The sequence below is a fragment of the Brachypodium distachyon genome, chromosome 2, assembly GCF_000005505.3.
Source record: "Brachypodium distachyon strain Bd21 chromosome 2, Brachypodium_distachyon_v3.0, whole genome shotgun sequence".
Classification (NCBI taxonomy): domain Eukaryota; kingdom Viridiplantae; phylum Streptophyta; class Magnoliopsida; order Poales; family Poaceae; genus Brachypodium; species Brachypodium distachyon.
The window spans coordinates 55,866,617-55,893,967 of NC_016132.3; the positions used below are offsets into that span (position 1 = coordinate 55,866,617).

The 27,351-nt window shown below is 43.7% G+C and overlaps 3 protein-coding genes across 3 annotated transcripts; all 3 read right to left on the bottom strand.

The window, feature by feature from the left end:
• Positions 1 to 81: 81 nt before the first annotated feature.
• Positions 82 to 2,410, bottom strand: LOC100825584 (fructose-bisphosphate aldolase 1, cytoplasmic). Its single transcript, XM_003564823.4, has 2 exons — positions 2,250 to 2,410; positions 82 to 1,404 (listed from the first exon to the last, which is right to left on the bottom strand). Exons 1-2 carry the CDS (start codon positions 2,275 to 2,277, stop codon positions 356 to 358), a joined length of 1,077 nt encoding a protein of 358 aa, XP_003564871.1. The 5' UTR covers positions 2,278 to 2,410; the 3' UTR covers positions 82 to 355.
• A 5,814-nt stretch (positions 2,411 to 8,224) lies between these two features.
• LOC100825278 lies at positions 8,225 to 13,360 on the bottom strand. Its single transcript, XM_003564822.4, has 14 exons — positions 13,059 to 13,360; positions 12,380 to 12,435; positions 12,091 to 12,265; positions 11,908 to 12,009; positions 11,726 to 11,797; positions 10,899 to 11,015; positions 10,745 to 10,822; positions 10,096 to 10,158; positions 9,893 to 9,989; positions 9,720 to 9,798; positions 9,398 to 9,606; positions 9,046 to 9,191; positions 8,825 to 8,947; positions 8,225 to 8,686 (listed from the first exon to the last, which is right to left on the bottom strand). Exons 1-14 carry the CDS (start codon positions 13,143 to 13,145, stop codon positions 8,537 to 8,539), a joined length of 1,554 nt encoding a protein of 517 aa, XP_003564870.1. The 5' UTR covers positions 13,146 to 13,360; the 3' UTR covers positions 8,225 to 8,536.
• Positions 13,361 to 18,048: 4,688 nt separating this feature from the next.
• LOC100826427 (vacuolar protein sorting-associated protein 53 A) lies at positions 18,049 to 27,178 on the bottom strand. The gene is made up of 24 exons (XM_003564825.4): positions 26,848 to 27,178; positions 26,603 to 26,697; positions 26,267 to 26,323; positions 25,930 to 26,080; positions 25,741 to 25,811; positions 25,331 to 25,455; positions 24,735 to 24,895; positions 24,486 to 24,627; positions 24,245 to 24,308; positions 23,704 to 23,892; positions 23,580 to 23,621; positions 23,375 to 23,479; positions 23,233 to 23,292; positions 22,860 to 22,937; positions 22,215 to 22,322; positions 22,062 to 22,127; positions 20,624 to 20,701; positions 20,401 to 20,534; positions 19,752 to 19,845; positions 19,522 to 19,599; positions 19,389 to 19,451; positions 19,037 to 19,105; positions 18,834 to 18,929; positions 18,049 to 18,739 (listed from the first exon to the last, which is right to left on the bottom strand). Exons 1-24 carry the CDS (start codon positions 26,894 to 26,896, stop codon positions 18,413 to 18,415), a joined length of 2,502 nt encoding a protein of 833 aa, XP_003564873.1. The 5' UTR covers positions 26,897 to 27,178; the 3' UTR covers positions 18,049 to 18,412.
• Positions 27,179 to 27,351: the final 173 nt, after the last annotated feature.

Genomic DNA, 27,351 nt, shown 5'->3' on the forward strand with positions numbered 1-27,351 from the left:
TCAGCAGAGGGAATTTAACGGGATGAACTAACTAGTCGATCGTTGATTCACCGCAAAACACAAGCTAAAAAGAGCAAAAGCTTACTGAACACACATCTACTCAGCATATAAAAGGTTTCACCATTGTAGCATAAAGCAGCAAAATTACAGGACGGTAGAACAAAAACCTGCTGCTCCAATTTACCATACGCAGCACCTGAATTACAGGGGATTCAGCACCAAAAACCTACTAGGGTAACATGAAAGTTGCAAGTTGCATATTATTAAAAAGAGGTTCGATATCCGAAGATAGGACTCTGAAAACCAAACAATACTCATAGGCAGAAGGCCAGACGGATCAGCACCAGAAGGCAGATCAGTACTTGTAGTCCTTGACGTGAAGGCTCTCAGAAGCGCCCTCAGCAAGAGTAGCATCACCCTTGTATGTGCCGAGAGTGGCCTCAGAGTTGGACTTGCACCTCACCAGGAAGGCCTGCCTGGCCTTCTCGATGTTCTCCTCCTTGCCAGCCCAGGCCTTGAGGGTGCTCTGCTGGAGGGCACGCCCAAAGGAGAAGGACAGGAACCACGGCTTCTTTGTCTGGAGCTTGTTCATGGCGTTCAGGTTCAGGGTCGCCTCCTCCTCACTCTGTCCTCCAGAAAGGAAGACGATGGCAGGAACGGCGGGCGGGACGGTCCTCTGGAGAGTGCGAACAGTGTACTCAGCAATGACCTCAGGAGCCACCTTCTTGGAGTCAGAACCAGGGGTGACCATGTTAGGCTTCAGAAGGGTACCCTCGAGGAGGACATGGTGCTCATTGAGTGCCTTGTAGCAGGCAGCAAGGACCACCTCCGTCACATGAGCACAACGATCAATGTCATGAGGTCCATCAACAAGGATCTCAGGCTCAACAATGGGCACCAGACCGTTCTCCTGGCAGATGATGGCATAACGAGCCAGACCCTGAGCATTCAGGTCAATGGAAAGCTGTGATGGCTCATTGGGGCCAATCTTGAGGACTGCACGCCACTTGGCAAAGCGGGCACCAGCCTCGTAGTACTTGGCACAGCGCTTGCCAAGGTCATCATGGCCCTGGGTGGTGGTCTCCTTGTCAGTTCCAGCAATCTCAATGGTACCCTTGTCAACCTTGATCCCAGGGAGGACATTGTTCTCCTTGAGGACATCAACGAAGGGCTTGCCAGCCTTGGTGCTCTGGTACAGGGTCTCCTCAAAGAGGATCACACCGCTGATGTACTGGAGGGCACCAGGGGTGCAGAAGAGGAGCTCACGGAGAGCACGGCGGTTGTCCTCGACGTTCTCAACGTTGATGCTGGCAAAGCGCTTGCCAATGGTGCCGGTGGACTCGTCAGCAGCGAGGATACCCTTGCCAGGGGTGCCAATGTAGGCAGCGTTCTTGATGAGCTCATCTGCAGGATAACCAAGATGACTATTACTCAGAAAACAATGAACTAAAATAATTATTCGTATCATCTGGTACATAGAGCTCATAATTTAAATATCAACAGAAAACTTGTGTAACCAACACAGCCAAGCACATGCTTCATTGTCACAATTTGATTTACGAAAATATAATTATTTTCCAAACTGGCAAACTTCGTGTGCAGGTAAACTACAATAGAATAATATCACCAGAGAGACCATACTGCTTAGCAAGAGCACAAGGCTTTGGACATATCTAGTTTGAACCTTCAATTACTAAAAGCCAGAATAGAACTACAACAAATCCAGACTATATGGCTTAGCAAGAGCACAAAGTACTGCACATATCTAGTATCAACCTAAAATAACTGAAAGCCAGAATATAACTACGGCAAATCCAGAAATATATATACATATAGATGCAGGGACGCGATATACTGATACGACAACTTGACTAAAAGTACTAATCAGCGATCACTACTGCCAACAGAAGTAGTACTGTATATTCAACGCAATTATCAGCACGCAATGCATGATCTGATGCAATTCGTGTTTCCTAAACACCCGATCTAATTGTTCGTGTTCAAAACCCATTCGAAAACAATCTAACCGCTAAACCAAGCAAATATTAACCACCAGGGACGCACAGGGTGTACGGATCGAACCAAAAAGTGCGGATCTAACAAATCATGTGAAAAAAATAGCATGCGGATTTGCGAGCATAACTAGATCTAAGCATACCAAACAGCAAACACCTAACAGATCTGCACGCTGGCAAGATCATCAAATCACAATTAACGGGAACAACGAGGAGGAGGGAGACGGATCATACCCTTGTACTTGCCGCAGTAGGCCGACATGGTCGATGCTTGGGGGGGAGATTCGAGAGTTGCAAAGGGAGATTTGGGGTTGGCAGGAGAGGCGGCTTTGGAGGTGAGGGGATGATAGCGGGTAGGTCTTATAAAGAGGCCGAGGCTTGGACGAGGGGAAAGAAAATGGGGATCCGATCTGGGTGCGCCTCCGCAGAAACCATGAGCTGTCCTCGTGCCGCCCTTGGTTTCTTGCGCAATGGCAAAATGGTCCTCAGCGGTGGCTTTATTTGGATTTTGGAGGGTGTTTTTCTTTCCTTAAATTGACAATACATTTCCTGTATCTTAAAAATAATTTTAATTTGTCTATATATGGTATTTTCATCAAATTTTCATGTAGTTTTACATACATATATACTTGGTACATGATCTGAAGATCATGCCTATTTTAATTTTCACACTTAACTCTTCTTCGCCCGTGTGCGTGGAAGATGCTCAGTACATAGCAAAAACAAACTTCGAATATGAAGCACCACGTATTTACTATCCAATGTACTCCCTCGGTCGCATATTAAGTGATGACATATTACATGTATCTAAACATTTTTTTTGGAATAGATGTATTCATATTTGGACAAATTTGAGTCACTTAATATGAGACAGGGAGTATTTCGATATAGGCTAATGGTTTATACATATCTTTCACTTATCGTCTTCGTGAAGGAACGTAAGTACATACAAAATGAAAGTCTAGTTATGTCTTGATTTATCATCATCCCTCGACCATACATCCATCTATTTATAATTTCTAGTATCGCTTGTTATAAGAGCTCTCATGTCAGAAAACCTAGAAACAACTCAAGCACAACCTAGTTTTTTTTTGTTTCGTCAAAAACACCTTCGCCAATGTTAAGATTATTGTGTCATTAACACCATGGGATATACTTCAAAAATGAAAAAGTGGACCACCTACTAGTCACAACATGATCGCTTGTTACTATAAGAACGGTGTTAGGTGTGCACTTGACTATTAAAGTCCATGCTCCACAGTGGTGTTTGCACACGGTGCATGCATATCAAACCAACCAACTGTTTACCTTTAAAGATGAATCATCGATTGGGGAATAATAATACGTGCATCTATTCAAAACAGCAGTCTCGACCTCTCAATTTATCTACTCCAAAAGATAAAAGAAGCATATGCCTCAACTTTTTAAACTACTAAACTAGCACGAAAGAGATATATTCAATGTGATCGATCCGGCTCTTATCAAACCAAGCACATCAATGATTACTCGGTTCAATTCAAACTAGAGCGGCTAATGTGCAAAAGAAGAAGCTCTCTTCGGCAAGCAATAACCAGAAGCGCGTTTCTAGTTTGCTTTCTCGAGGGGCTGGTTGGTTGGTTGCATTTTCAATATTGCAGTCCCTCCCGGGGTCCGTCGACGTTTTTTCTCCTCGGGAACATCGTCCTGCAATTCCTGGCTCTCCCGAGGCCCCCCACGCAAAAAAATCCAGACTCACGCCGAACGAACCCGAGCGACCGCAACCAGTGCACGGGTTCCGCTTCCCCACCCACCCCGCAAACGCGACGCGACGGGACGGCCCAGCGCGCCCGCCCCCTATGTCTCCGCCGCGCGTCGCGGTTCCGGGACCCGCGTGGACCGGGGGAAGAAAGAACGGCGTAGAGGGGGAAACCAAAAAAGCCAGAACCGTCGGGCGGACGCAAGCGGTTTCCGGAGACGGCCTAAACCTGGAACGACGCCTCTCCCCGTTTTGGCCCGCCGGTTGTAAGATTTGTGCGTTCTCGCACGTACGACACGGGTCCTCTCCTTTTCGTCCACCGCATTGCGTTGCGGGTTGCAGATTGCGCCCACGGACGTGCACCCACGGTTCCCTCTGCTCCGCTCGCTTTGCTCCCTTGTACGCGTGCATTTCCCCTCTCGCCTCACCGCATTCATGTGCTCGATCGGCCGTTCTCCTCGTGACGACGTGACCGCCGTGGACGTGGATGGTTTGCATGGGCAACACGGGGATCCGGGGACGTTCCACTTTTGTGGGCTTGTGTAAGATGGTGGAATTCAAATTTCACCGGAGAAGAGAACCTTTACAAGTTGAAGTCCAGGTACTCCAACTGGTGATGGCATCGCTGGAGCCGACCGGGACCGGAAAAAAGGAACTTCTCCGGACAGCGAGCTCTTCGTAGTATAGTACTACAGTACATGCCAGGAGAGTTGTTCGGTAACGTAGCGTCACACAGTCGGTCATGTTCACAGTTTCACCAATCGCCGTCACAGCCAAAAAGCCGGGAGAGTTAACAATCGGCGAATTGCTTTCCCTGTAATATTGTCATTCATGCCTCACTGTGTGGAGGACCCAAAAAAAACCTGGCACAACAAGACAAGCAGCATATGGCTGGTGGTGGCATGCTGGCATTTCGATCGCTCCAAGGGGTAAACATCTGTGGTGCCAGCCTTCTTGAAATAGATGCTGGTCACACGGTGTCAGCAGGCACGGGCGCAGCAGATTAATTTGACGGAGACTTCTAGCTCAAAATATTACGAATGATGTGTATTTTTTCTAGATGAACAATGCCGGCGGAGACTACCAGTTGAAAATTGTATGAATAGCTAGTAAGTTGTCCGTGCGTTAACGGAATCAAAAATATTTTAAAGAAAAAAATACTGAGAATAAATTTCTTGCAATGGATATCTCCTCTTAGTAACGATTTTCAACAATACAATGAATCAATACATGTTTCTTGTTGCATCTCTCTGATACAACCGTGGTGACGTCCTACACCTCCCGTTCAACCTACATCCAGATTCTACAACTTCAACTTGCCATCTTTCCTAAACACAACACAGATCACCCAACACTTCTTGTTCCACACTCAAGCGAGCTTCCTCGGCTTTGTAGCCAACTCTCCCCTACCCACACTCCGATAACCTACATCAGCAATGCTTCGAACTTAGCTATATCACCCATCACCTGCAACGGTAGTTAGTGGCAGTGTCTTGACGAGGTACTTAAATAATGATAATGAGGTGACAATGTCCTTTGGTTCAGTAAACTGTAGAAGTTTAGCACACGGCGACACATGCTAAACTTATCTAGGTGGTGGCATTGGCACCGCCCGGTTACATGGAGATGACAATGTCACATGAGCAAATGGTAGAACATACAATTAGAATGTCTTTTATAGTTTCTCTATATCAATGTAGTCTGAAAATTTAAATCAAAAGAAGCATTTGATTTGCACATGCATCATGCTCAATTGAAAAACAACATGGAATATTGGTGAAAATGGCTTAACAAGCAACATATGTAAGACCTAACCTTCTCAGAAAGTCCGGAAATTGATGTATTTTTACTTCAGTCTCTTCTGGTCTTCTTTTTTTAATTTGCTTGTGCTTCTTGAGAGCATTTCTTTTCTACTGCGTAGTTCATTTGCCCTTTGTTTTTCTATTTGAATGAAGTTTTACAACACAAGAGTAGTGTAAACCGTTAAATACGATATGGAAGTGCTTGGTTATCTGATAGCATCTATTTGTGCAAAATGCTGGACAAACAGAATATTGAGAGAATCCTGACCAACAACAACAGTGCTAGTCTAGTAGACTGCGTACCTTGAGTCCATCTACCTCAGCTTCGTTTGTCAACAATAAGTAGAAGCAACTCGTAAGTCCTGAATAAAGAACATAGCAGGAAAGAGAAATAACTCCAAGAGAGCACTGCATTGAGAAGGAATAGTAATTCTAATGTAATTTAGTTCGAGTTAGCAATAACAAAGATGCCGAGTTGAAAGAGTCATCAGACTGTACAAAGAATATATGAGAATTCAGGACAACTACAAATATTTTTCTTTGTTATTTTCTTTCCTGAACTCTTGAAAGCTGAATCTGAACTTACAAATCAGAAAACGAGGCTTGATATAAGCTAGGCAAGAGAACCGAGTTACTACGAATTGCCTAGCATTAAAACCAAAATCTGACGTCTGCACAGTTGAAAAAGAAAGCATTGCAACTTGAGAAATACTTCATCCGTTCCTAAATTCTAGTCGTGGTTTTAGTTCAAATTGATTACACAGACGAAGATGAATAAAGAACACCCCTTTCCACTTTAGCAGGCAACAATGTAGATAGTTTGTGAATAATCCACCATTTCAGCTATAAGCCAGCTTAATTATGGGTTTTCAGCTATGTCCATTTCTTCAAACAGATACCAAACATAACCATGGTGCAGAGTGCAGGATGGGGCGCCCCACATCTGGAGATGGAACGACAAGTCCCGGAGCACTCCCAAAATCTGAACATGGTGAAAAATGGAAGTGCCAACAAATCATTTCTTCAGCAATGTTTAGGAAAATATAGTCTACATGAGACCTCTTTCAACAGGTTTCTGAGTTCCAATACCTCCTCCGAATTGCGCTTCTAACCAGCAAGCGAGATATATGGAGAGGAGCGACTAATCGGGGATGCCGGCCAGTAGCTTGCCTCCATCTAGCACCTGCGCCAATCAAAGCCGCATGGCCGGAGCCTGGAGGCACGCCAAGATTTGTGTGGGATTAGTGGAGAACATCAAACAGAGACGAGACTTAGAGATATCAACAAACACATGGTATCAAACGTGATGGGAGTGTGCATTGAGACATAGATGTCAGTGTCGTTCATCTCACCAGCACGGTGCAGCTCTTGAGGCTGCCTGAAGTGTAGAGGCTTCCCCGTCTGACACGTGTGAGACCCTGCTTCCGCCATGGCTAGCAGCGGCGTGGCGGACTGCGACGTGGCCGCGGAAGTCGTCGAAGGCGAGCTATTTTGGGCACGCCCACGCCCATGCCGCCGGGGAAGAAGTTAGGATTCAACGCTGCCGCCGCCTTGTCCGTCCCGAGTACGTCAAACCCAGCCAAATTGCGATCGCGCGCCGCTGCTCCCGTCGTGCGCCTCCTCGGGCTACCACACGCCGCCGCGGTTCCGTCGTCGACTCCCGCCAATGCCCGCGCCGTGCTTGTCTCCGCTGCGCTCCGCATTTGAGGGGCCATGCTCGTCGGAGGAGGTGGCGGCGGCGGAGGCATCCCTCGACGCGAATCACGGCACCCATCGAGGTGTGGAGTGGGAGAGGAGGCCGAGCCTCCATGACGTCTCGGCGGTGGGCGCACGAAGAATGCGGATGGGGAGAGGGACAGAGGGGCGGCGGCGAGGTGTGGAGGAGGGAGAGTCGGAGAGGGCCGCCGCCGCTGTGGGAGGGGCATAGGGCCGGCGGCTCGTTGAGGAGGAGGGTTGGGTGGCGGCGGCGGCTCGGTGAGGAGGAGGGATTGGATCGGGTGCGAGGTTTTTTTTTTCTTTCTTCGGAGGTGGGGAAGAGAGGCACGAACGTTGGCGGTGGCAGGGATTGCAATTTGTGTGAATTTGACGTACGAGGGACTAACGTAACTGTGAATTAAAGAATAGTAAAGATAGTGCGTTTTTAATATCTGAACGAATAGATGTTTCTGATGAGAATAGACTCGGGGGACGTAATCAAGGGTAATCAATTGTCAATTTGGCACTCGTGCCTTTAAATAGAAGCTGCTGCGGTCGGGAATTTCGCAACTTCAAGATGACTGTGTAGGAAATAATATACTCCCTCCGTCTCATATTCTCATATTAAGTGACTCAAAATGTAACTATGCTTAAAAAACGTCTAGATACATTTAATAGTCACGGTACGTGTCCGAGCATTGGTTTGAGTTTTGCCCAATTGAACTCCAAAGTGTCCAGTTGGTTTGAAAAATGGTATACAGGACGGCCGTCTATACTTTTTCCAGTCTACATCCCATGGCTGTCAGCATGTCAGCTGGAAGACAAGAAAAACTTGAAAGCTGCCTCTTGATCTTATATGCATTTCAGTAGGACTAAAATATCGAGTGCATACTCCGTCAGCCCCCAAATGATGAACCTAATAATGTTTACAAAACTGCAACCACGAAGGGTTGAATTCCATTCACAGAAGTTGCCCGTCAAATTGAAGTTTGTCTCCATTATCTAAATTAGATAGAATAATGTTAATAAACAGGAAGCAAGGAACCAATATGGAACATTTCGCTTCCTCAATCAGCCCCTTACATATATATCTATAATGTTACAAGAACTATGAGGTGCAAACCTTTTGATGTGACGCTGCCTGAACACCAAATTCAATAAGAATGAGAGCCTAAGAATCAATAAACAATCAAAAGAAGAAAAGAAGAAGAAGAAGAAGAAGAGAAGAAAAAAGGAGTTGTACAACAAGATGCCCCACAAAATCGAGGACATAATTTGGGCTGCCCTTCTTAGACATCATACTTCTTTGGCTGGTGCCATTGCACTAAACTCATTAAGAATGAGCAACCAAACAAAGACTTTCCAGGAGGGTATGTCCTCTTGCTATATAGATGCTTCCCTCCAAGATCGGTGTACTTCGACCTATTCTCCCTTTCAATCTGCATAACCATAATAACCAAAATAAGACACATAGAGGAACTGGAAAAAATACCATTTTACCAGGCGAATTTACAGTGTTGCAAAAGAATCGTTATATAGTAGACGTCGTAGAAAAGTGTTCAGAATATGCTGCATACCTTGCTTATTTTCCCATCTCTCAGGTAGTACCTGATGCCAGACCAATTAATTGATTGGGAGAAATGGGACCGGAATGCAGATATAGGGTAGAGGAAATTGTCTACTAACACAGCAATGAACACCTGAAATTGAGGTCAAACCAAAACAGAGTTTAGTAATTCATGACCACAGAAACCCCGAGGTCCCAGAAATAAGTTTGGGCATTGGAAGAGACACTCACAAGCCCCCAGTTATATGAACGAAGGGAGTCTTTTGGTCCTTCCGGAGACAACATGTTGCAGAGTTGAATTTCCACTCTCGTCAAATTCCACATTGAAACAAGCTCAGTGAGAGTGCATATAAACAAAAAGCTCACTAGTTTCAGACCTGAAAGGGAATGGTACAGCATGATAGAAGATGGGTGAGAAATTTTTACCACAGGCAGGTGGAGGGTATTTGATATTATAAATAGAATAGAGAAATATGCCAGAGTAGAACACTCGGTAATTAAACACAGTTCATTGTATTGACTTTCCACAAAATAACACTGTATCTGCAGCGATGAATATTGGAGGGAGAGACAGGGCACTGACCAAAAGAAGAGTCAGATGCTTCCTTTACAATTGCGCTGTATGGTGCTCTAACAAAAGCCGCAACATGCACCAAAGCCATAGCGTATGGACAAATAAAACCCCATGACAAATAGCAGTGTGTTGCAAATAGTGCACGGTTCATCATCCAGTTGACCTTCGACACATATGATTCAAGAACAAAAGTTTGTTTCCTCAAATAATTCCAGTATCTGCATGGGAAAAACATAGAAAAAGTGACATTAGTCCAGATTCGAGATGCATAAATTCGTTTTGATTGAATGCGGATGAGATGCATATGTTTCCATTATAAAATTTGCAGCACCTGGAGAAGCTGAGATCACTTGCAAGGGGGTGTGGGAACACAGCAACAGGTGGTGAAGTTATCAGCCTTTTATGTTGCCCTGTAAACCATGGACTCGTGTTACTTGTGGGTTGTGTGGCCAAAATGCATTCACCAAGCATAGCACAAATTTAATTCCTTGCTCAGAACATTACCAGCTATAGCAGCCAGGGTCATGTCATCTGAGTAACCACCATTTCTTAATCCAGTGACTAAACCATACAGGTCTTGTCGAAAATCATCGGCATGCATCTAAAATAAACTTGTCTTAGCAACAGTAAAGGATAAAATTAAAGTTATACAGCGCAAGAGCTGAGATTTTTATTTTCCTTTTGGAGAAGGGTAAAGTAGACCCTACCATCATACAGCCACCCCACAAAAAGAAAGTCCTCCCACCAGTTGCAAATCCAATTGAACAAGGCTGCAATATGGCTGTTTATCAGTAAAACTTCAAGGGGAGTAAATGAAAAAAATCAATTACATACATAACTAAAATAGTTAGTTAACGAATACTCAAGACTAGATTGACATGATTGGGTGTGTTTACAAAAGAAATATTTGATGCAGCTAACAATATCGGCACTCTTGTTAAGGAAACTTTAAATCTAATACATGAGCAATCCCATCTATCACCCAAGTGGCCAATGTAAATACAAAGCCCAGAAATTTCGGATAAAATTACATTACTTCCTTATTGGCATTTTTTAAATAACCGATGCATTTTCTTTGATAGACAAATCTACAGAAGTCAAACATCTCAAAACTTACAACAGAGGCGATCAAATATCAATCATACAAACTGTAGAAAAATTATGCAAAAAATGGTGAAAAGAACGGCACTATGGAAGCTTTTTATGCACAAGCTAGCGTGTTTGTACTATTCAGGATCCAGAATGATTATCTACAAGAGGATGTCAATTCTAGCTGGGCATTTTGCACTAAAGTGACCTCCATTCTATAATAAATAACTTCGCAGGATAATTTGTTCTCATATGAAACCAACATACCATGTGATATTCATATATGCAATAGCTTCCCAAGCTGCCAGAAGGTAAGTCAAGGGGGTATCCAGTTTGGATAAATATCTGCCAGATGCAAGAAAAACACCCTGTTAGGAAGGCGAGAGGTAAAGGGGAAGGGAAGAGTGCCATAAAAACAGACCTCAGGATTCTTCACCATTTCTTTCGTGAGAGCACCTATTGTCCCAGGATGCAGTCTGACATCATCATCCAGAAACAGAACATATTTGCTGTCCTTATGCATCTTTTCGACGCCAATCTGTTTCAATGCACGAATAGAAGCCAATTACCCTGTGATCTCAATGGGCTTGTAGGGAAAATACACAACAAACCAAAATATTTAAACCATAAGGGAAATATAAGCCTAATGGCTGCAGCAAATTTGAGTTTTCCAAGCCCATTACCCTGTGATCTCAATATCACCATCATGGAGGTATGGGCCCACAAGCAGTAACAAAGTACAATTATTTACGTTTTTAGGTAAAGTGAAAGCGAACAACATAAGAATGAAAAAGAAATATGTATAAACGGCTAACGCGCAAATACCATCGGTAACAACTACATTCACATGCATTGTAAAAAACAGGGGGGGGGGGGGTCTGTATATGTGCATATCAAGTATCAACAAGTCCCCAGACAAATTCTACCAGCTGCCAGCCCGCCCCCTTCCCTGAAATTGACTTCATGTTAATAACACCTTTCATTATCGAGCTAAAGAAAGGGCCTAATCTGGATCGTACATTCGTATCCATGTTTCAACAAGATCAGACTCATCCTAAATTTTGAGCAAAATTACAGAAATGTTATTGACGGGTATTTTCCCATCAGATAGGGGGCTCACTATTTCTGATTACTATTAATGGTGCATCCAGATGCATCAGCTAAACAGAAGAGTCAACTTCGTGAAGTATAAAAGGATAGCATAATATAGAATACACATCAAATGTGGGAGGGAAGTCATTTACGTACCAACTGATTATGAATTTTCTGGCTACACGTTGTTGAGAACCCAGCAACAACCACCTTTGCCTCCAACTTGTCCTGAAAATTTATATAATTCAAAGGGTTGAAACAAATGAAGAAAACTATAGACAGATTGGATATGCTACTTTGGAGAATAAGATCACTCTACTATCAGGGCTTTTACTTACCTTGTAATCTACGATCAAACAGGAGACAGCACGATAAGCTGGATCATCTTTGCTTTCTACTACAAACAAGAATTCTACTGGTCCCCCATAAAGAGAGGTAATCTGTATTTTTAAATGGGCGTTATAAAAATAATTAATACTATAATTCATAATGGTAAAAAATATATTACAGTCTGACCATACCTGAGTTCTCCAATTTTGTAAATTGTGTTCCCCAAAGCCCTTCAAGGGCATGATTACAGAGACCCTAGGTAATTTCTCCTGAACAGAGTGCTCAAGCTCATCTACGTCATCACAAAGAAAGGCAAAACTATTTCCATCTATCATTTTGCGCCTCATCTTACGTATCTCCTTTTTTCTGGTAAGAAAGCATCAATTGCAATATAAAATCAGTTGCTGCTGGATTTATGGCCTTGAAAACATAGCCACAATTTACTTTTTACGAAAGTGCTTTCGTGAAGGTCCACAATACCTGACAAATGAAGCAACAGTCCAACCAAGAGCAAGTAATAAGCAGATACAACACCCCTGAATAAATTATGGGGAATTGCATTAGAAACAAGGATCAAGCACTTAATGTCAGAAGGTAATCTAAACCTAGACTAAAATATATGTTCCATGTTATATTCTCATGGACACTCAACAAGAGTCAAACGAAGGTCAGTTAGCCAAATGGCAACACATCACGCATACGAAACGAGTGAGAAAGGTCGAGATCGACATTGCTTGTCGGAACGAAACCGACAAGACGTTAAAGCCTATGTGCCTAGACAGATATACATCAAGTATTACATACTCGCCAGCTTGAGACACAGGAATCAAATCACCATCTCCAGGTTACAACACTCCAGAAGCACACCACAGAAGTTTACCACTGTGAAACCTTGCAACTTCCTTCCACATACATAACAATTGCGCCCTTACCGTACACAGTCGACGGTAAAACCCCAAGCTAAAGCTCCAATCGGTACGGAGAAGAAAATTCTCCGCAGAAAATTACTCCTCGAAAGGCACCAGCAGTAATAAAACGTTTGAAAAAAAAAATCCGCAGTTTTCGCGGCTCCGACGCAATTCCGCGCCGCCGCCGCGAAACCCACCGAAATGCGGAGCGTGGGAGAGGGAAGCGGGACCTCGAGGGAGGCGGCGCTGACCTGGATCTGGAAGAAAACGGCGACGGAGCTGCAGACGGCGCGGCTGGCGGCGGCGAGCATCGCGTCGGCGGCGGCCATTGCCGCCATTGGCGCGGCCGGCGTACCCAAACCCCTCTCCGCCGCGGCCGGAAGCTGCTAGACGACGCTCCGAGGCGAACCCTGTGGGGGTCTGGAGGAGGAGGAGGAGCGAGAGAGAGGCCGCGTGGGGGACGAGACGAGGGCTCTCTCGCTGGATCTCTTGAGCGGTAAGAAATCGAAGAAGCTAGGGTGTGCCGTGCCGTCCGAAATTTGTATGTGTGCTTCGGCCTCCACGCATGTGGAGTTCCGGGTTTTGATTTGGGCCTCGGTGGTCTTTGAGATCAGGGCCCTCCCTGGCCCGCCTCCCCAAATTGCTTCTGCGCTCTGGCCCCACGCTGTTCCGCCGTTTTGAATTGGAACTGCTACAGGCACACACCGCGTAACCCACACGCCGGAATCTGTGTACCAACTTTTCCAAAACTTCTTCAAAATAATACTACCTCTGTGCCATATTAAGTGACTCAAATTTGCTCAAATATGGATGCATATATACACTTAAAAAACATCTAGATACATGTAATATTTCGGCACTTAATATGAGACGGAGGGTACGATGTTGTGAGAGTATAAATTTGAGGTTCTGAAAACAAAGGCAGCCATTGTGAGTTCGACATATGCAGAAGGTTCTAAAAACAACGGCATCCATTGTGAGTTCCACAAATGCGGGCCAAGTGGGTCCCCGTATGCGGTCTTACGGGTAACAATATTTTTCCCTGTTAATGCACACCCATAAATACAGTATCTCTGGCCTTAACTTTGCATCAAATGTGCAAATAAATGTGTGCACGTAGCAAAACGTCGGTTTCAAATCTCCAGGCAGGGAGTGGGACAAGGAGATGCCAGTAGAGTAGATGCGCATCTGTTCCATCCCCGGCGCTGCCCAATCAATCCTCTTGCTCTACTTGTGAACCGTCCAAAACTCTTCGTCCTCAGAAAAGAAACAAAACAGTCTATCTGATTCCGGTGTCACTACAGCCTGTTGCCCAGTCGCGTTCGCCTGGATCTGCCCCCACTCCAGACCAGACCCAGCAGCTCCTCCTTCAGAAAGAAGAAACGCACCCACGACCAACGCTTGTCTATAAATACAGACATTCCATCGTCCAAATGGACGCCAGAATTGACCTGTACGTGGCTGTGCTGTAGTAAGCATTCGGTCGCCGTTCTGTTCTTGGCTTGGCTGCTGTACTACTGGGCTACTGGCCAATTGCGTACTGGAGTCTCAGGTGTTCTTTTGTCCTTCCTTCCTGAATACAACATCGGTTCCCGAAGCGTGAGCGGCGGATGACCATATTCTCTGGGTGAATTTTGAAAGCTGCGTGCCAGGCCAAGGGGCGTGTGCTGTACTGGACTGACAGCTGTGTATGAGGGCAACGTCAGGCAATTGCATTCAGAATATTACCATCATATTCTGAAGTTTAAGAAAACAAAGCAAAACATTGTCTTGTAGTACAACACGAGCGCTGAATCGCGGGCACTTGTTCATCGAGGAGAGGAGTCTTCGTCGAGCAATATCATCACAGTGTGCGTGGCCGTCACTACTCTCCCCATTCATTTTAATTATCAAAATATTACATGTATTTAGACATTTTTTAGACATAAATACGTTCATATTTTGACAAATTTGAGACAATTAATATTGATCATAGGGAGTAGGACTTATCTCAGCGTGCCGAAACGCCAGCAGTGTATGCAGGTGTTTCTCCATTTTCGGGAAAAATAGGCTCGCGCATCATGCACGCGCAGCCCCTCTTGTTCATGGGACCTGGAATAACCGTTGCGTGCAGAGAGGTTCCGGTCGCGTCGCGTGTGATTAAAAAAGAAGTTGTGGTTACGTCCAACGGAGTGGGTGCACCGGTGCAGGAGTCGCGTTCCCGTCCCGTCCCAACTATGACACATCTCGAATTCTTTAACGCGAGAGCAAATCGACGAGTGGTTTGGCAGTCACGTGGCGACGTGTGCGGTGGAAAATTGGCGGCAGCATGTGTCGTGATTAAGGTAATCGTGTTCGTCGGGCCGGGGCATGGGACGGGCCTGATGGCAACAAAAAAGAACGTGGCAGATGGAAGCTGTGCCCGTGCCATACGCCGGAATCGCCCTCGGGTTGTGCGCGGCCATGATTTAACCGTTGAAAAAAGTTTAATTATGGCTGGATTGACAGATGGAATCATGCTGCAACTTGGTCCCACTTCTCTCAACCCGGCCAGAACAGCTGCACAGTTCTCTCTCGATCAGACGTGAACGGGATAAAAAAGAGAGGAATAACTTGGACCCGAGCCGAGGATTCTTACAGTAGCAAAATGGCGATATTGAGATCCAATATACAAGTTATTCTTTCGTTCCTAAATTCTCGACGTGGTTTTAGTGCAAATTAAAACCACGACAAGAATTTTGAAACGGAAGGAATATCATTTATGACTGGAATATATTTTGGATTCACAAAACAACTTATTTGGCTGGCACATATTGAAAATCAATCTCAATTTTTTATGTAATCATACATATACGTATCCTCAATTTCATTCTAAAAGGCATCATTGTCTTGGATTTGTCTCTCATTCTATAAATCCATGTGTCATACAAACATGATTCCTTTTAATTTCATATTCAAATTCAACTGAATGAAATCCTGTTAAAAATTCCGTTTCATTTCTACCAAATGAAAAGAAGGCTGTCAAACGAGTTGTAAGTGTACTTCTTAGATTCGATGGCACATATATGAAAAGCTTTGAAAAATAGGGATTCTCAAAGAAGTTCTCTAAAACGGTGTTGTCAACCAACCTCCTTCCCCCTTTCTAAGTGACTACACCAAGAGCCAACTAGCACATACACCTCTTTCGCAGCGTAGCAGCAGTGCTTGTGGTCTTAGGGCCTGTTTGGTTTGAGCCTAGTGTTATCTTATAAAAAACTTGGTTGCCAAATTGGTCAAGGTTTTGCAAAAATTAACTAGAGTTGGCAAAGTAGCATTGACATGTCAAAAAGTTGGATACCATCCAAACGAACTTCAAAATTTTGATCATGACCAAAAATTTGGCTCGGCACACTTTGAAAACAATCTAAACATACCCTTAGTCTGCCCACCGTCCTCCAACCCTGTGATGCCCTACGCTCCATGACTTCTGTTTTCCATATTATGTTCAATTTTTGATGGTATCGTTTTCATATTCGTTTTCACTAAGAAAATCCAAAGATAAATATGATAGCCCTTAGTTCCGTTATTTCTCTCTCAGTCTCTCCTTTTCAATTCCGAGGAGTTGGCGATATTTTCATTGTACGGTGGGCCCCGTTTCGGTCTTGGCGAGTGAACTATGGACGCAGCTCGCTGCTGCCGTGAGGGGTGGCTGACAGGTGGGCCTGGCCCCATGCGTCATGCACAGTGCCGTACGTCAGGGCTTAAGGTACGACGCGGCACAGGTTGGTACTTGGTACCTGTACCCAGATCTCACATATTCATGCCGTTAGTGATTCTAAAATTCTCCGGTTGTCCCGGCCAGCTATGTTCGAGTTAGCTCTGTGTGTATTGATGTCAAGCTCTGCGTTTGGGAAGGCCGTAGGATCCGTGTAGGCGTACCCTGCGGCCCTGCTCTGCCCGCGCACGCGATTCACGAACCAGAGGAGCCAGCCAGCCAGCCGGGCTGTCTCTCGCATCGCATGTGGCCGGATCATGCCTCCATGTGCGCCCGGTTTCTTCTCTTCTGGCAACGAGGAACCGAACAATCTCACAATGGCCTCTGTCTTGGAAAGGAAAGAAAAAGAAATGGAAAAGAGGCAGGCAAGCGCACGACGCCCGGGTCACCATCAGAGCACCGGAAAACACACATGGATTGAGTGGATTCCTTTGCATATCGAGTGAGCGACCAGCTACGATAGAACCGATTCCGTGCCGCAGAAAGGGCTCTTTTCCAGAACTTCCTTTCTGTCAGACGATCCTTTTTTCAGTACTGACGACGAACTGCTTTTCGTCCCTCAAGTTGCGTGCACTGCTGCGATTCTCCATGCCAACTTGTTGGTAAAGGGTCTCGATTTTTTTTTTATTTGGAGAACTTCAGAAGATGATGGTGCTGGTATTTAACGAGTGATCTTGGATTGATGGAAAAAAAAACAGTACGCATACACTCCTACACTGGGGCTCCGGGCGACCAACTGACACGTCGCAAATGCATTGATGGGCATGGACTGGCGAGAGAAGGAGAGAAGAATTGGAGATGTGGATCTGCAGATCTGTGTGGATGGCGACTGATGTTTACCTGCAAATCCTCTGTCCTCAACTCTGAAACGGCCTTGAGAACAATTGTTCAGCGAAGAAAGAAACAGCGCGGTCTGTTGATTGATTGCGTCCAGCTTGCAGGCTTCGTGACAGATTGAAGTGACGATGTGCCGAGTGGACTGCCCGTCTCGTTCGATGATTGCGAGGAGAATATCCGTCTTAGCAGGGTGAATATGAGCATATCCCATTCCTAGGTGCCGGGCCTTTGCTAAAAGAATACAAAAAATGGGGTGCTGAGCTTCTCATGCGTGGAAGTTCACGACATAATGGGCCAGTCAGAGCAGGTTTCTGCCTTGAGTTTGGCACCTTATACACTGTTGATTCTGTACGATGTCAGAATGGGGTATCAGCCAATAACAGTGGCGTGGTCTGTACTATTTGTTCTCGATGGTTGATCGTTGTTTATTTTACATCCCCTTTTCTTCGATTTTCTTGCCAAAACGCCTTCCAGAAGAGAATGGAGGGAGTGTATTGTTTTTGAAACTATTCTAGTTGGTAGGGTACAGAAGCGTACCAAAGAAGAATCAGAATAAGGAGTCGTCCTTACGTACGAACGCATTAACGTTAAATAGACAAGGACGAGTTCAAATGTAAGGGTGCTGTACCAAGGGAATTCCTATGCAAGCAGACAAGGCACTCAGGGACCTCAAATAAACGGGCGACCTCTAGGCGTCACATATAAAAAGAACAGACACTGGAATCTTATTCCTACGATCAAATGTCTTTAGCACTCCCTCCGTTCAATAAAAGATGTCTCAAGTTTGTCAAAATTTGAATGTATCTAGACATGACTTAGTATATAAATGCATTCAAATTTAGTCAAATTTAAGACATCCTTTGTTGGACAGAGGGACTACAGGCGTACAGCTGAGCTATCAGTTCTCCACAAAATGGGGAGTGTCAAAAATATCTAACCATTGTACACTGATGGTAAGGAACATGGTGTGGGAAGAATTTCCTATAGCTATGTGCACCGGGGAGACGCGAACTATAAACAAACAATGGCAAAAATTTATGCATTGAAAAGCTTGCGGAACGGCCCGTCCTTCCGATCTTTGGCTGCCTCTGTCAATGCAAGGAACCTCTTGAACCCTGTCGTGGCAGCGCCTCGTCCAAGTGCTGCAGCACGGGCGAGCACATCCTCTCGGTTGGCCAGAGCACCCGTCAAAGCGGACATGCTCGGTGTTACTGAAACGGCTTGAGTTGCAACTGGTGCAATAGGGACAGATGCAGTAGCAACTGGTGGTGCAACTGTCGGAGTGATGGTAGGGTGTTTGATGCTGGGGCTATGCTTATTGAAATCTTCCAGTATAGTTTGTTGGTCCGCTTTCTTCAAGCCCTGTGACAAAGCAAAGAACAAAAGACCATCAGATCAACCGAACTGATGGGAAATTGCACCTGGAATAGAATAGTCAAGATTTTTAAGAAGAAACCTTGAGCTCAAGTATCCGCTGAAATTCGAGAGGTGTGCCTTCCGGTAAGAGAGCACGGTAGGTATTAGCAACAGAATCAACTGGTGACAAAATAACCTGCATCGAGCATTGTTATTAGCTTGATCGTATCTGGAGGCCATGCAATGTGACTTCCGCCAGTACTCATGTAGACTAGCAAATCACAAGTCCATTTCCAAATTTACCTTGAGGAGTGCCTCAGCTTTACTCATTTCCCGGCTTACGAACTTTGAGTAGCTAGCCGCAACTGTAGTCTGTTACATACAATACAAATAAACCAAACTATGAAGCATTGGAAAATAACTGTAAAAGCTGTCATCTTGTAACTAAGTAGAAACTACGAATCTGCTGTCTTTCAACAGCGTTCTTTGAGTAACAAAAGAATCTGATCGATTCTGAACATATTTTAATAAAACTATTCTCATGGCCCAAATTTCATCCAAAATAGTACAACGAATGCTCCACTGCTAACTGAAGATACATAGGCTACTCATTTATGCCAGAATAATTTTGTACTGACAAAACAAGGTTACCTACCTGTTTACCGAGAGCTGGGATGTCTAATAGAATAGTCTTAACAGCTTGAGTGTCCAAAAGCATCTGAAGAAACAATGAGAAGTGATAAGAAATGGGCTAAATAGGACAGAAGGACCACTAAATTCATATGTACCTGCTGTGCACCAGTTTCCGATATATGCTTGCACTTGTATATATTGAGATAAAACCGAGGACCAAGCGAGGCTGCCAGCTGCATCAGAACAATGAATGAGGATAAACCATACTGATAACCAATATTTATATGCTTTATGTAATAGATGAAATTGTTTTAACTGTCAACAACAAGATGATAAGGATCTACAAGGTTTTATATCCATAATAAAGAAGATTGGTGAAACTCACTTTGTCGAGGAAATACTGGAAGTAGGTAGGCGAAAGAAGGCTACCAAGCGCAGGAACACTGCTGGACAAAATAGAGCTGATGCCATTCACATACCTGTAACGGAACAATGTAGAACTTAGTTTAAATAAAGCAGGGGAAAACTTGGTAAATCCACTCAGTTATTTATATACCTGAAATAAACTGATGAACAGTGTTTCAGAATTTCAAAGATCTGTTTTCAGTGTATATTTTAGTGCAAATCCATATTTGTGTGATATGCTAATTTCAAAATGTGCCCCTGGATGGGCATTTAGATACACAAACTAGACAGATCATAGTTTTCATTTTTAGGGGGTTACATTCAGATCATCAATCCATGCTTCCACCATGGGAGTTAGTTTGTTTGCATTTCTTTACAGGTTATAAGATGCAGCTTCTGACAAGATGGAACCCAATTAGCAGCTAAGGATGCATCATATCTTCTCTGCTTGCTAGTCAAGTAAAATTAACTACGTCAACTGTAAGATACGTGGCATCATTGCGATGATATGGAACAAACTAATTTTTTCAATTAACCATCAGATCGCTATGGGACTTGTTATTTGTCCATAATAAAGCTGTCACATAAAAAGAAATATCAATGGAAGATGTAATTTAACAAAATCCTACTCCGATTGGTCGCCGACACTTTCAAGGGTCGCCCATGGAACACGAGTCATTGCAGCCATTTCAGCATCAAATTTCGTTTCAACACCATGCACAAGTGTCATCAATGCTTTTGTGATCACAGCTGAAAATTCATCCTGCGAGCATTGAAGTATTAAGGCATCCCCTAGAAATCCACTAATAATATTCTTATAAGGTAGAATAAAAAAACATAATGATCAGTCACCTGAACTTCAGACATGTCCACCTTGTCAGAAAACTGAGAATTAATCATCTTAGTGACATTCTCTGCTAGCTCACCAGACTGAAATTTACACAGAGAAAGTAGTCACAAGAAAAGAACATAGGGAGGTACTTCAGTCACACACAAGACACAAGCAAGCACATACACATAAAAGAAAAATAGATACATCCTGCTCTGTGCTAGGTTTGCAAATTGCCACCACAAACATTGGAGTACCAAGACATTCCCCCCTAACTTTGCACCCAGAAGGACAATGTGGCACCTCAGTCAGCCTCACTCCCTCCTCTCATCTGTCCCCCACCCCCCATCACCCCCTCTGAGCAGGTATGATGCAAGGTCCAATTTGTGGAGATCTTCTCAACATGAACCACACCATCGGAGACTCCTAGTGGCAACTCCTATCACTCCCAGCTCGCTAAATGCCATCACTGAAGAGAGCTTGGTGAACAATGATGACAAAACATCATACTCCCTCCGTCCAACAAAGGATGTCTCAACTTTTCTGGACGGAGGGAGTATATAAATACCCTTTTCTGGCTTAATTTAGCACAGTAAAACTGAGCCCCTTTCCAGACCTCTCACGCCGCCTGCACTTTCAGTCGTCGGATCTACCATCTGGGCGAAATCTGGCCATTGATTTGTGGGCTTCGTCCTAAATAGCAGCTGCTCCCAGAGAAAAATCAAATGCCTGTCGTTAATCGGGCCTGGTGGGCTGCCTGGTCCAAGCTGGGCCGACGTATTTCTCTCGCGCGAGCCTCACTGCATCCCGGCATCCCCGTTCGATGGCCTCGCAACCGAACGTCGGGACCCATCTCTCTCCCAGGCTCGCCGCGAGCCTGTGACCTTTCCGTACGCTGACCCTCAGAATATGAGTGTCCCGGCTTATAATCAAGAAACTTAAGCACTTGATGAGATTTCTAACCAGGGAGCACCGTGTTGCTTATCTCTAGTGCCGCACGCATCCAATGCCAGTTTTCAGTTGTAAAATGGCATGGTCGGTGAGATCTTATGACAAGGGACTGAGAAAGAGCCAAGTGATATGTTATGGGCATCACAACATGGTAGAGATGGAGAACTGTGGAGAGGGGCTAGATGGCTGAAAATATGCAAGGGGCCTTTTCTATAATTGTTTGAAAGCCCACATGGACTTCTGCAAAGTAACCGATGTTTGTAGCAAATGTTACATACTTGCTTGCAGTGGCATTTTGCAAGTGCACCAGCAATGCAATCGTAAATAGCTAACTTTCCCCAGAAATGGAATAAATGTATTGTTGAACGGTAAAGCTGTAAACCTTTACTTAAGAATAGAATGCCACTACTTGAATGCATGGATCCAGAATTTAGTCCGAATACAATACCATAGTTTCCTTCTATTTTCTTCTACAGTTACCGGATACAATTTCAGAGAGATTAAACTTACTGTTTGGTGACAATATTCTGCAGTGTTAACAATGTAACATATCATTTTCTCGTCCCTGTCAGAGATCTGCAGTAATTCCCACAAGATATAAAATGATGTTACCAGTTGATGAAAAAAGAGATTAAAAAATCAATGCAATGATGACTTTCATACCCTGATCTGGCCATCGGTACCAGTAGCAGCTGCAACAATGCCAGTACCCCCTTTTGGTAACCTGGCATATAACTTTGCTGCATAGGCTTTAAGTATTCTTTGAAATACCTAACAATAAATGAGCTATCAGTAATGAACTGTTTGAATTCATTAGCTTTGACGACTTATAAATGGCAGACACAACCATAGTCAATGCTCAAATAGTAACCAAATCTTAAACAGTCTGTTTCGATATTTACTGAACTGATAAACATCTGTAGGATGAATCATATGGTCAATTATTCAAGGTTATTTCGAGGCACATTATTCTTTCACCAATTGAACACCGCATAAAATCAATATCACACATTGCAAAAAAAACATAAATTATTCATGCATCAATTTTGGCAATAGAATCGACAAAAAATGATGCACCATGGAATTGCTAGAGCTGTATATGTTTTCCATATATTTGTTGTGTTTTTCTCTGTTGTATAAGGGGTTTCCTGCATATTTTCCATACCTGTAAGTGTATATATACTAACGCTTAGCTTCCAGGAAATGCAAGTTGCATATTTCCTCACAGGAATAAGATTTGGAACGAACAACGTGGGATTGTCTACAAAAAGTAAAACTCAGCAAAATTTGGAATACAGAACTATCTACCTGAAACAAGTTGAACAATGTTTGGTTCTTTGTTAATGCACTGCACCTCTTTAAGCTTCTCCTAATTACCAAGAACACCTGCACAAGTGAAGTTGCGAAGAAGATTAACATAGTACATTCATATATACTGTGACGCATAAAATGCAGACTAGCACATAAGATCTCTAGGGCCAGCTTTGGGGAAACCTAATCTAGTTTACCAGTTCATACCATTCAAGAAAGCAAACTGTTAATAAATTCTTGCAACAAAAGTCGAGGAAACAGAATTAAGCACTTTTTGACCAATTTAAACAGGAAATTGCATGATTGTTGCAATGTTTACAAAAAGTTCCAAAAAAACAAGATTTGAACTAGTTTGAATTATTTCCTATACCTGCATGCTGCTTGCTAGAATGTTTGTCTGACTCCCTTCCTCCGTTTCCCATTTTTCTTCCTGCCAAAATAGAAGGGTGAGGTGAAGCTAAACGGATCTAAAGACACCTAAGTTGTAAGTAATGTCTAGTACTCTAGTGTACCTGGATAAGTTTATCTAATTGTTCCACCAAAGATTTCTCCTCAAGTTCTATGTACACAGCCATATATGGTTCAAAACAAGATGATATAATTCCATGAAAGTTGAACTGCAAGCACACGGAGAATAAATATCATATGTGAGTATATGGCATGGGTCATAATCAAAATAAGAAACATGCACTGCACAATAGCTGATAGACTGCTAACCCCAGCACCAGGAACTGATAAATCTTTCTGTTTGTCTTTGTCCTGCCAGTAGTGAATTGCATAAGCATTGGAAATGTATATGGACAGAAGAAGAAAAAAGTTAAAGAGACTAAACAGTAGATACTTTTTCAGCTTCATCATTGGGTACTGTCAGTTTCTTCTCGTATTTCTTCCGAATATCTGAAACAATTTTATTCTGTTCCACACCCTCATTTTCATCATCGCTTTCCAGCTCTTTATTCCGAGCAGTTGCAGTTCCTCCACTGAATTTCTCTGCCAGTTCTTCCTCAAATTCAAGGGTTCTCTGCAACGCCTACATATAAAGAATCTCAGAGTGTTCAGTACAGAAGTTTTATATCGCAAATGAATAAACTTACACCAAAAGTTCAAACATTAGACAAATATCTCTAGCACTCAAAGGCTTATGCTGCTACAGCATTAATGTATTATGACGTACATAATTTTGTTTTTTCTAGATATTTGATGCATTAAAGCAAACAGAAGACCAGAAGCAAGATGCAACCACTACTAGAGAAGTCTCCCCAAAACCAGACAAATTAATATAATGATGACCATCATTCATTTGCATAAGATGGCAAGACAAAGGGCAAAATGGTCATTTCCATCTGTCATCCATATTTCCAAAAACAAACAAGAAAACTTACCAATAACAAAGTTGCAACATCTGGCTTTTCTTTGAGATTATTCAGGATATCGACAAGCTGGGTCCTGGAAAAAGAGTAATCTGTTAGTGTGAAGTATAATGCATAAAAGAAGATGTAAAATCAAGTTGACCAATGGTTGCTTTAGTTCCATATAAATCTCAGTTTGAAGGAGAAAGTTCACACAAGGTTCAAAACAAGGAGGAAGTTCATAAAATGCAAAACTGGAGAAGCGAAATCAGACCTTGTAATCTTGCAGAACTGGATACACAACAGATAGTCAACATGCCAGGAAGGTGGAAATATTTTCCAGGTATCCTCATTTGACCGTAACCGGCGCTTAATCCATGCATATCTCCTTTCAGTCTTGTCTAACTTGGCAAGTTCTGTTTCCACCCAAGAAGTTTCAGAATAATAATAGCGCAGACAAGTATGTACATTTGCAATAAAATGAAACAGAAAACTGGTGTAAATAGCATATGCAAGGTTTGACCTGCTCCTTCAAAGATCTGCTTATATGAGATAAGCTCCTTGTTGCAGAAGTTCTTTACTAGTTCTTCCCTCACAGACGGCTCCAAAGCATCAACCACCAAGCAAGCATCGGATAGCTGCTGCAGTAGATTGGCATCTTCTGTTTCCTTCCCGGTTCCTAAGCTGCAAGGATATACTAATTTTGTGGATCTGGTTCACGTACTGAGGTATACTAATTTGCGGATCTGTTTCACAACACAAAGTACAAGATATATAGCATGCAAACAATTCCCTACTAATTACAACTTTGCAATCCCATGTATCCGCACTTCTCATGCACGGAACACAAGTCAGGCCAAACTGTCGGTCCAGCAGGGACCAGTATTGATAAAGCGGATTGTTGTTCCCATCAAGTTATCTGCTAGTACACTGGACTTCAATTATACTGGCTGATATCCAACTTATTTAGTGATATCACTTGAAAACTGACAAAGAAATGAAAAGGTTGCCACTTCCCAAGTTTGGCCACCTGTTTGCCAAGGTCTTACTTGCAGTACTTGACAAATTCACTTCTCCAAGTTTGGGGCTTTCCAAAACAATAAAAGTTCAGTTGTGTACCTTGTAAAATCTGAATATACGTGAGACTTGAGGATTTTCTTGATGTTCTTGAGTTTCTCTCTGAGCTCTGATATTTTTGGGACGTCCCTGTAGGCTTCAAAATGACTGCACAACTGGTTTACTGCCTGGAGAAAGAAAATATGTTGGGAATTTGCTCACAATTACAAGCACCCGCATGCGAATGATGCCAAATGGTCACACTAAGCGGCAAGTGGTAAAATACTGTAAGCGTCAAGATCAATGCTACTCCCTCTGTCCAACAAAAGATGTCTCAAGTTTGTCAAAATTTGGATGTATCTAGACATGACTTGGTGTATAGATGCATTCAAATTTAGTCAAAGTTGAGACATCCTTTGTTGGACAGAGGAAGTAGAAGGTTTATAGGTGTATCAACTAACAATGTGTCTTACCTCTAGCTGTGCAGCTGCTTCTTTATACTGACGTTTTGAGGACATGACCTGAAGTTGCTCGACAGCAGAAACTGCACATGATGTATGCACAGTATGAATTAGCTTGGCTGGATGTATATTTGATATTGCACATGTCTTTTAGAGTATAATAGCACATATTCCAAATAGAGATACGGTACAGAAACTAACCAAGCATTGTAAGACGGTGAAGAGCGGTTATTGTAGTTGTTATATGCCTCTTGGCACAATCCAACTTCTTTATATCACGGCAGATTTCTTGAACCATTGTTTCACTTTGTTCGGCCTTTGTTTTTATTTCATGAATCTTGTACATCAGTTCCTGTGAGTATGCAGCAGAGTTAAACTCCAATTCATACCATTAAGTGGTCACTCCAGTACCTGATGAACATCCTGCCCTTCCCAGAGCTAATATAAGTATAGCTTAGTAAAGATGCCGATCAATGAATTGGTCAAGCAAGTTCATCGGGTGTAAAATGCACAGTACACCGAAAGGGGAAAATATGACCTGAACAGCATTTGTTGCAGCAGCAAGTTCTTCCTTGGCCTTAGTTCCCGAGTTACTCTGTGGAGTAACAATAGCTTTGCATGATCAGATATAACACAGCAATAGGCAATAATAAGAACATATCAAGTGATTCGGTATATTTAAGTCTGGAGTTTCCGGCCGCACATTTTCACCAAGTGCAAATCCAAAGTGAATTCACTGATATTGCATCGCCGTAATACAACACTACTATTCCTCAGTTCGGTCACATTAATCAGTCATAATGCAAAGAGCGTTGATATTGCAAACCACAGTGTCACGCAAAACAAAACATGAAACCACAACACGGGGCCGAACCTGCTGCCGGACGGCGGCGAGGATGCTGGCGTCCACCCGGCGAATCTCGCTCTGTATCTTCTGCATCAGGGGCTCGACTCCCGACAGCGACGCCTCTGCAAAGTAGCAAAAAACCAAACGCAAACTGTAACCCTACGCGCCTCGAACAACCGCTGCTAAATCTCGGAACATCGAGCTTAAACGAGCGCATTGCCGCAGCAAGCAACACGAGCGAGGAGCGGAATCGATTCGAGCGGCGCGCGTACCGGTGGGGAACATCTGGTTGATGTACTCGAGAGCGCTGGACTTGTCCATCTCTCCCGGAGATCTCTGTCCCCCCCCCACGAGCGCCCACTGCCGGAGGATCTGGAGGGGTCCAGGAGGATCTGGAAGAAGGGGAACGCGACGAGGAGGGAGCCGATCCGGCGGGACTCGGGCGCTGGGGAGAGTGGCGGCGCCGAGCTTCCCCTCGTGTGCGCGGGGCAGTTAACGGAAGAGGAGGGGGATCGTCGTCGGCGTCGTCTACTCGCCGGATTTGTGTTCACCGGTAGTGGCGAGTTATGAGTCGGTTGCTGCAGGTGGACCCCCAATTCCCGCTTTTCCAGCTAGGAACCCCACTTCACTTGCAAGTTGCAAGTGTTATACTGAAAAAAAAAAACACTATGAGGTTATATTTCATTGTCTTTTTTTGCGCAAAATATTTCATTGTCAACACATTAGTATTTGTTGATGCTAGTATTTGTAACAATAAATATGGCCAAACTTAAAAA